At 39.2% G+C, this 9273-nt stretch overlaps 2 protein-coding genes across 2 annotated transcripts; both read right to left on the bottom strand.

Annotated features, from left to right (window-relative positions):
• Window positions 1-1143: 1143 nt before the first annotated feature.
• LOC148199189 (uncharacterized) lies at window positions 1144-6631 on the bottom strand. The gene is made up of 2 exons (XM_088112592.1): window positions 6152-6631; window positions 1144-4132 (listed from the first exon to the last, which is right to left on the bottom strand). The coding sequence occupies exon 2, from the start codon at window positions 3508-3510 to the stop codon at window positions 1144-1146; it is 2367 nt and encodes a 788-aa protein (XP_087968718.1). The 5' UTR covers window positions 3511-4132; window positions 6152-6631.
• A 1655-nt stretch (window positions 6632-8286) lies between these two features.
• On the bottom strand, window positions 8287-9080 carry LOC148199188 (uncharacterized). Its single transcript, XM_088114279.1, has one exon. The coding sequence runs from the start codon at window positions 8930-8932 to the stop codon at window positions 8411-8413; it is 522 nt and encodes a 173-aa protein (XP_087970405.1). The 5' UTR covers window positions 8933-9080; the 3' UTR covers window positions 8287-8410.
• Window positions 9081-9273: the final 193 nt, after the last annotated feature.

Here is a 9273-nt window from a genome sequence, read left to right as displayed (position 1 = left end):
CAGGAATTTCCAGTGGTTGAAGCAGACCTCCTGGACGTTGGTGTTCAGCCTTGGCACGTTGGCAAGTCAAGCAAGATGCTACAAATCGTGCAACATCACTCTTCATTCCAGGCCACCAGAACGAACGCCTAAGATCTTGGTACATCTTAGTCATACCGGGATGTATGCTAAGACGGCTATGATGTGCTTCCTCCAGTATAATCCGCTTCAGCTCTCCATCATTGGGAATGCACGTTCTACCAAGGTAACGTAACATACCATCCGTTCCAGCATTAAATTCTTTAGCCTTGTCTGTACCAAGTGCATCAAAGATTTTCACCAAGTCTTCATCTTCACGTTGCTTCGTCCATATACGATCAAACACATTGCTTGATATCCTAAGGTTGCAGCACTTGATGCTGTTCGGTTCTAACTCATACTGCAACCTTAGATCTCTGAAACTCTCCACTAAGTGCAGCTCCTTCACCATCATTAACGAGACATGCACTGCCTTCCTGCTTAATGCGTCTGCCACTACGTTTGCTTTACCAGGATGATAAAGCAACTCAAAATCATAATCTTTTAGGAATTCCAGCCAACGCCTCTGCCTCATGTTCAACTCCTTCTGGTCAAATAAATATTTGAGGCTCTTGTGATCACTGAAGACTTGGAAAGTGGATCCGTATAGATAATGCCTCCAAATCTTCAATGCAAACACAACTGCTGCCAGCTCCAAATCATGCGTTGGATAATTCTTCTCATGTATCTTCAATTGCCGAGAAGCATACGCCACTGCCTTCTTCTCTTGCATGAGAACGCACCCCAAACCTTGGTGAGATGCATCACAGTAAACTTCAAACGGTTTGGCAGTGTCCGGAATCACTAAAACTGGAGCGCTTGTCAACTTATTCTTCAGCTCTTGGAAGCGTTCTTCACACAAATCCGTCCAAGCAAAAGGGTGATCTTTCCTTGTAAGCTGCGTCAACGGTGCTACTATCTTGGAAAACCCTTCAATGAAACGCCTATAGTAGCCCGCAAGACCAACAAAACTCCTCACTTCCGTGATTGAACGAGGACTTTTCCATTCCAACACTGCACGCACCTTAGCTGGATCCACTGAAATACCTCCAGCCGAGACCACATGTCCCAAAAACTGCACCTCCTTCATCCAGAATTCACACTTGGACAGTTTGGCATACAATTCTTCTCACGTAACACTCCAAGTACCAGTCTAAGATGTGTCTCATGCTCCTCTTCGGTCTTGGAATAGATGAGAATATCATCTATGAATACAACTACGAACTCGTCCAAATAGGGCCTGAAGATGCGATTCATGTACTCCATAAACACGGCTGGAGCGTTCGTCACTCCAAATGGCATCACCACATATTCATAATGTCCATACCGTGACCTGAACGCTGTCTTATGGATGTCTTCATCTTTAACTCTGATTTGATGATAACCGGATCTCAAATCAATCTTTGAGAACACTGCAGCTCCATGCAGTTGATCTAGCAAATCATCTATCCTTGGTAAAGGGTATTTATTCTTGATGGTCAGCTTGTTTAATTGCCTGTAATCTATGCACAACCGAGAGCTGCCATCCTTCTTCTTCACTAAGAGTACAGGCGCTCCCCATGGTGACACACTCGGTCTAATGAATTGTTTCTCCATAAGCTCCTCAATCTGCTTCTTGAGTTCAACCAATTCCGCAGGTGCCATCCGGTATGGCTGAACGGATATAGGGGCTGCCGTTGTCACCAAATCAATGGTGAATTCAACTTCTCTAACAGGAGGCAACCCTGGTATCTCATCTGGAAAAACGTCCATAAATTCCTCCACAACTGACGTTCTCTCTCGACTGCCAATAGCGGACGTTCGTTCATGTCTCAAATCTCCAAGCTCTTGGTCTTCATGCGTCATGATGAGAAAACAGCTTGCACCTTCCATTATATCTTCCTTCAACTGGCCAAGCGTTACTGTTAACTCTTCTTCTTCATCATTAGGAAACACCAATTCCTTGTTACCACAATCTATAAGAATGTGATTGGTGGTCAACCAATCCATCCCTAGAATCACCTCCAACCCTTGGAGAGGTAAGCAAATTAAATTCACCTTGTAACTACGTCCCTCAACCACAATAGGACATCTAATGCATACAGTAGACGTCCTAATCTCTCCAGCTGCCGGGGTAGAAACCACCAGGTCGAACTGCATATTCCTCTCCACTAATCCCAATTTCTCAACACACGCCTTCGAGATGAAGGAGTGAGTCGCCCCCGAATCAAACAACACATGACAGGATACTCCACACAGCAAGCATTCACTGGTTATAAGGTTACCTGAGTTAGCTGCTTCCGCCCCAGTTATTGCATACACACGACCCGCTGCTTGTGCTCTACCACCTCTCGGTTGATTCCTTCCAGCAACAGGTGGTCTCGTCACTGCCCGTCCACTCATATTACACTCGTTATTTGAGTGTCCGTTCCTTCCACAAAGACTGCAGTACTTTCCTCCAGCTAGTTGAGGGCATGCATTTCTATAGTGTGGTCCTCCACACCGGTAACAAATAACGTTCCCTTGTACAGGCTGTCCAACAGGAACGATCGCTTGTGATCCGCTTGTATTAGCTGGTTGGTTTGGACGAGCGTAAGGTAATCTTCTTTGAACAGAACCTCCTCTGGACACTATTGGTCCCCTACTCACTTGTTGCTGTTTCTTATGTCGTTCAGCCTCTGCCATGTTCTTCTCCAACACCTTAGCCCTCTCAACCATGGCAGGAAATGTCCTTATGCACAAGCTTGAAATCATGACTTTCAAGTCACTCCTTAGGCCGTTCTCAAACTTCCTACACTGCCACTCCTCGTTGGTGGCCATCGTATAAAACCGAACAAGGTGCTTGAACTTGTTGGTATATTCTGAAACTGTCATCCCACCTTGAACCAGTTGTAAAAACTCCACTTCCTTCGCAAACCGTACGCTGTCAGGGAAATACTCCTCGTAAAACTTACTACGAAATACTTCCCAAGTGACAGGACGTTGAGCTTCTACCAGAATAGCTCTTGTGCTCGCCCACCAATGGCTTGCTTCCCCAGTCAACAAATATTCTGTGTAAGACAACCTGTTCTCGTCCGGACACCTCTTTGCGTTGAAGATTCTCTCCATGTCCCCTAACCATTGGTCTGCCTCATCAGGGAGGCCCTTTCCATTGAATTTAGATGGATGGTGTTGGAGAAAACTCTCCAAACTCCATTCGGCATTTGGTTGGGCAGCGTTTGAAGAAGATGCTCCAGGCGCACCTCTAGTTGCAGCCAGTATCTCCATCAATTGTCTTTGCGTGTTTTCAGAATTAACACGCGAAGCCTCCAAACCTTGCATAGCAGCTTGGTTTTGCTGCATCAAGGTAGCATTCTGCTCCAGTAACGTGGTATTCTGTTGATGCAGTCTTTCCACCACGGTTTCCAACAATCTAGTGTTGCTGGACGTCTCGGACTCATTCGGTTGAGGAGGAGGAGGCAATCTAGGTGCCATTTGTTCTCTGGATACAGAGAAAACAAACTAACGTTAGTTATGTTCAAGAGTTAAAATAAAGTAACTCATTAAACATACAATAAGCACACAGCAAAACACAGTGCACTCATAACCCTACAGTGTCCTTTAACAAGAACAAAACTGCTCTGATACCAATAAATGTAACATCCCAAAATACAGTAATCACTATAATTCAGAATTAATTACAATTAACAGTAATCATAAACAGTCTTTGCATTAAAACAGAAATAAAAGCCTACTGGCTAATATTTACAGTAGCTGCTCCAAAATAAAACAGCAATTTACAGTACAACTTAAAATGTTCAGAATTCATCTAATTTACTAAAACCAGTACTGATTTACATGTCTGCATAATTATATACAGTATACCAAAATACAGTACAGCACTTTACAGTGTTCATAAACTAATCAAAATATAAAACAGTTCTGGATAAAACGCGTCTGCAGTACTGTACACAGAACTGTTAAAATACAGTACAGAAAATAACTAACAGCTACTATGGATCTAATCCCTACTGCTCCGATTTAACTTCCACTTCTACCAAGTTGGCATCCTCCAAATTTTCTTCTTCCAGCATTGTTTCAAGGGATGCACCACCATCTGCTCACATCCACAACGGATGATCATTGCATTTGACAAGACGGAAGTACATGGACAATAGACAACACAATGGAAAACGCAAGGGTAAGCTTATAATATTTAATTTATACAATTAACACATACGTTCACATATCAATTCAAACGTGCAGCACATAAATTATCAATTCGCAATCATAAAATAAATATAAAAGACAGACTGTCCGGACTGTATGAACCATGTAGTTACAAGCGTCCTTGCACCCGAGTGATGTAGTAACTGGATAACATTAAACAGCTGCCACTCGAGGTTAGTCCCTCGCCCATATCTAAGCGATGAACGAAGAACCTCCTGCCATTCCCACGCATGACTACCCCCTTCTACGTGAAGATGAGTATCACGGAATATCAGGACGGACAGCGAGTCCTAACTTATCCAGGTTCATACTTTACCATTCAATATTTCACATTCAACACATCAGAGACGTTCCTCCTTGGAACGCTCTTTAATATCCACTTCCAATAATTTCTTCAAAATATATCATTCGTTCATAATAACCAGTTCTCTTTATTCCCTTTCTCATTCTGTGTTTCATTCCCTTAACATTTTACAACATTCATTCTTTGATCAAATAAAACGAAAGTATTACAGTACTTTTGACCACGCGTTTCTGAATAAAAGAAACGAACCGTGTACTCACTTAATACGTTTCAATACTTAATAATTTGAAAATACTGATCTTTTAAAGAGGTGGATGATACTTAGAAAGATTTTGAGTGTACAGAGTTCAGGTAGAATCCAAAGGATAAAACCAGTAAGAAAATGTTTAGATAAACAACCAATATAATTGAATTTCAGAAAAACAGCACTGCCAGTCAAAGAACGAACGTTCAGAATTTCAATTTGGACGAACATCAATTACGTTCGCTCAGAACTCAATAATAAGGACGAGCGTTCAGTTAGAAACCGAACCCTGCTGTGGACGAACGCTAGGTCAATGACCAAGCACGAATCAGCACTAACGCTGGTTATAACCCAAGCGCTTTATAGGACGAGCGTTTCGGTATAGGACCGAACGCCAACTTTGGACGAACGTTCAGTATAAGGACGAACGCTCTCTAGAACTAACGTTCGACATAAGGTCGAACAACAATAAGGACGAACGCTCGACATGAGGCCGAACGTCATTGAGGACGAACGCTCGACTTAAGACCGAACGTCACTTATTTATAAAGTTTTAAATATTGATCTATACTGAGCAGAACGAACGCTCATTCACTCAATTGGGGGACGCTCGTTCTCGAGCAGAATTCATTCCAAATGAATGAATTCCAATCTAAGTCATGTTAACCAAAAACCGAACGGTCTAAGACCGTACAGTGACGAACGACCTTTTAGCAACAGAGAATGATCAGAAAATTTAGATTTTTCACACTTAGCAGAATTTTTCCAGATTTCCATTTTCCAACTTTATACTTCCATTTCAGGTTTAATTCCCTTCAAACATCATCATCATGCAGATTTCAACATTTAAAATCATTCCAACCACACAATAGCCATTCTCCATTCATCCATAATCAACTCAACATGCATTTAAATCAAATTCAACATCAAATATAATTCATACAAGCCGTATCAGTTCATGACAGATTCATCCAAACCAGAATGCATATCAGATATCAGTGATCATTTCTAACAACTCAACTTCATATTTTTCACACATGCAAAACAAACCAGAAATCATATTCCATATCAGTAAACGTTTCTAAATACTCAAACATCATGCTTTCCATATATGCATCTCAGATCATAAATCAAACAGTATAAATTAAACATATAAACTTCCCTTACCCGGATTGAAATTCAAACTTGTCCTAGGTGTAGAAATGGCTTTGTCCAACACTTTTTTTTTTTTATGATCTTGACTCTTCCGAACTAGAATCTAACCAAATTTTACAGAACACTCAGTATACCAGTTTGCATGCAACTAAAAATCCTATTTTCCAGGAACCTAAAGGATGAACTACCGCGAAGAGACTTACCAGGTTGGATTTAATTTCTGTTCGGTCCAAAATGAAGATCAAGGCTGGACGAACTCTCCTATGGTGCTGAAATCGTGATTGGAGAAGAGATATAAGTTTTTACAGTAAAAAGGAAGTTCACTGTTTCAAGAGAGAAGTTGGAGAATATGAAAGGGTGAGTTTCAGAGGTTGAAGATGAGTTCGTGTAAGTGAAAGTGTTTTTTCGAAAAGTCTGATTTTGTTAAACTAACGTTAAAATTTGAGAACTACTCACATGTAGCCACATGCACACCAACTCTGATTTCAGAAACTTCCAACATGACAAGTGGCATGCTTGCATGCAGACTTTAGTGCGTTTTAATGAAATCAGAGAATGATGGGCGTGGTGTTTTGTGCACGTCAGAGGGAATGGGATCAGTCTAGGGAGTGGTTTTAAATGGCTGGGAATGAGGTGGCAAGCATTAAGGGTGAGATATCAGGATTAACTTAAGCTAATTATTAAGGGTCTCACAGTTACCTTTTTTGTTTTTTTGTTTTTAATTTTTTATATTTTAAATTAATATATAAATGTTATTTAATTTTTTAAAAATTATTATTTAATTATTTATAAATTAATTTTATTTTATTTAATAAAATAATTATTATTAATTTAATGTATATATTATTATTTAAACAATAAATAAAATACTTTTTAAAAATTTATTAAACGGATGTCAACATCCGTTGAAGGTGAAACGGATGTTGACATCCGTTTTATAGAAGGACAAATTAGGTATGGGGAGGTGCAGGGAGGTTGGTGGTGGTGGAGGGAGCAACTCCCTGTTTAAAACTCGGGAGTCCGTACCAACCAAGCACGCCAAGTCTGGCAACCCGATAAGTTAGTCCACGGGTCAAGTCAGACTATCTCAACAATCCAGTTTCATTAACAGTAACACAACCCAACTTCCCTCCACCGTAAATACAACCCTACATTCTCCTCTCATCTCTATTATTCTAATTGTTTGTTGTTTTATGTAGATATAATTGGAATTTTGATCCTGTGTTGGACTTAAAAGAGAGATTGACAAAGTTGGTAAGAAGACAAACTCATTTCCATTAAAGCTTGACAGGAGAAAATGGAGACCAGCTAGGCAGGAGACAACCTTAGTAAACTCGATAGGAGACAAGCTCGACATGAAAAACGTGGAGACAAGCTCAATCCATATACAACATAAGGTTAGTCCACCAAAAATTCTACTATTTCTTTTTCTTCTTTTTTCGTTGACCACCATACATATATTTGCATGTGGTATCTCTTTGGTGCATATATGTGCATATATCTACCATTTTTGTCACAATATTTGACTATCTCAACTATCATGAAGAAAGTTATTGTATTTTTTGCTAAAGATCTTCAATTCAATCAAACCAGTTTGACACTGATTTAGACCAGACCAAACCAAACGACCAATCCGACAATCATCCATACCAAAGTAAAACAGTTTGACAATTATGACACTAACAACTCGACACGCATCCAAACCAAAGTACAACAGTTCGATAGTTATAACAATGACAAACTAACCGTCATCTAAACCAAACATAGAAATATTGATGATATTATATTTGGTAAGAAAAAAAATTAAAACTAAAAAATCAATTTACCTGGTCGACAATGACAAGTTATAAATTGCAATCCAATTTCAAGTGTTCTTATAAAAAATAGAAACATTTGTCTTAAAAGAAATCGCACGGGTCAAAATTAAAGTATAATTATTTAAAGTAACACATTACATCCTTCCCAGCACTCAAACATTGAATCCAATTTGCCTGGTGCAGGAATTAATGCATCCATCAACAAACCTAAATTTATATTTTCATGCACCAATATTTTTAATAAAAAAATTAACAATTTCAATAATGGAAAAAACATAAAAATTGACTTTATAAGTAAAGGAAAAATAACTTTTTTATAACTAGGAGTAACTTATGGATAAAACTAAAAATTTAGAAAAAAATTATTTTAGAGATTTTTCTCACGCAGAAAGAGTTTATAGCGAAAACCGCTTCTAGCAAATTCATAAATAAATATGGAATTCTTCTAGTACATAATATAATTTTTGAAGTATCTCAGACCTAGTTTTGTACACTAAACTATTTATACTGAAATAGGAGAGTGCAGAAATAATTATCCATCGTGAATGTTAACAGTCACTGTTTCACCAAGAAGAAAACAAGTTTTGGAGTATTTCATCCAAAATCCATTCCAAGCTATAGAAAAAACAATGAAGGTAGTCCTTGCTAGAGTTGCACAGTGTTTGGTGTAGTGTGTGTCTCCTTCACCAAATGTTTCCTTAAGAACAAGTTGAACATAAGAATCAAAAATCTAAGGGCAAAGGGCCCAGCAGCAGCGATAAGGACAAAGCGTAAACGGATAGCATCCTTTGGAGAGACTGCAAAAATGGCTGATCCATAACTCACAGACATCGAAACAGTGGCTGCCCATATCTCCAATTGGAAAGGAAACTTGTGTGTCAGTGACAGAATGATGAACATGGAATTAGCAAAGGCCAAAGTGTTGAAGATGAGGAAAACATAGTAAGCTTTTGTATCCAAAGCATATACTGCCTCTCCTGCTTTTTTATCACCCTCAGTTTGTTGCCACACTCCACCGGGAGGATTCACTGCAGCCTGAAATGTCACTGCAGCAACCAAAGTAAACACGATTAGAAGAATGTTTCTTGTGTCGGTTGCTGTGTCTCTTCTTTCTTCATACTGAAAGTATCTTAGCCAATTCTTCCCTGTGCCTGGAACAGTAACCATTTTTTTTTGTTGTCTAAGATTATTCAAGCTGCTTAGTTGAGTGTCGTATTTACAGACTATATTTCAGGTTGGAAAAATCAAAGAGAAAAGTAGTGGTGTTAATTTTCTTATTGGAGAAATTTGATATTGAATTTGGCAGCAAACAAAATGTGGAAATAGGAAGTTCCAATGCACACGCCTTGCAGAGGAACCGCAGAATAGGGATAGAGTTTACCAAAATTCTTATAGTACGAAGAGTGGATAAGAATAAGACAAGTAATGGAAAACACATGCTACGTATGAATGGAACTATCCTCTAGCAATGATTTTTCTAAGGTTTACCAAAAGTCTTCTGGTAAGGA

This window comes from Vigna umbellata, chromosome 4 (genome assembly GCF_029865625.1).
Source record: "Vigna umbellata cultivar VRB3 chromosome 4, Vumbellata_1.0, whole genome shotgun sequence".
NCBI lineage: Eukaryota > Viridiplantae > Streptophyta > Magnoliopsida > Fabales > Fabaceae > Vigna > Vigna umbellata.
This window is presented reverse-complemented; position numbering and strand designations above follow the sequence as displayed.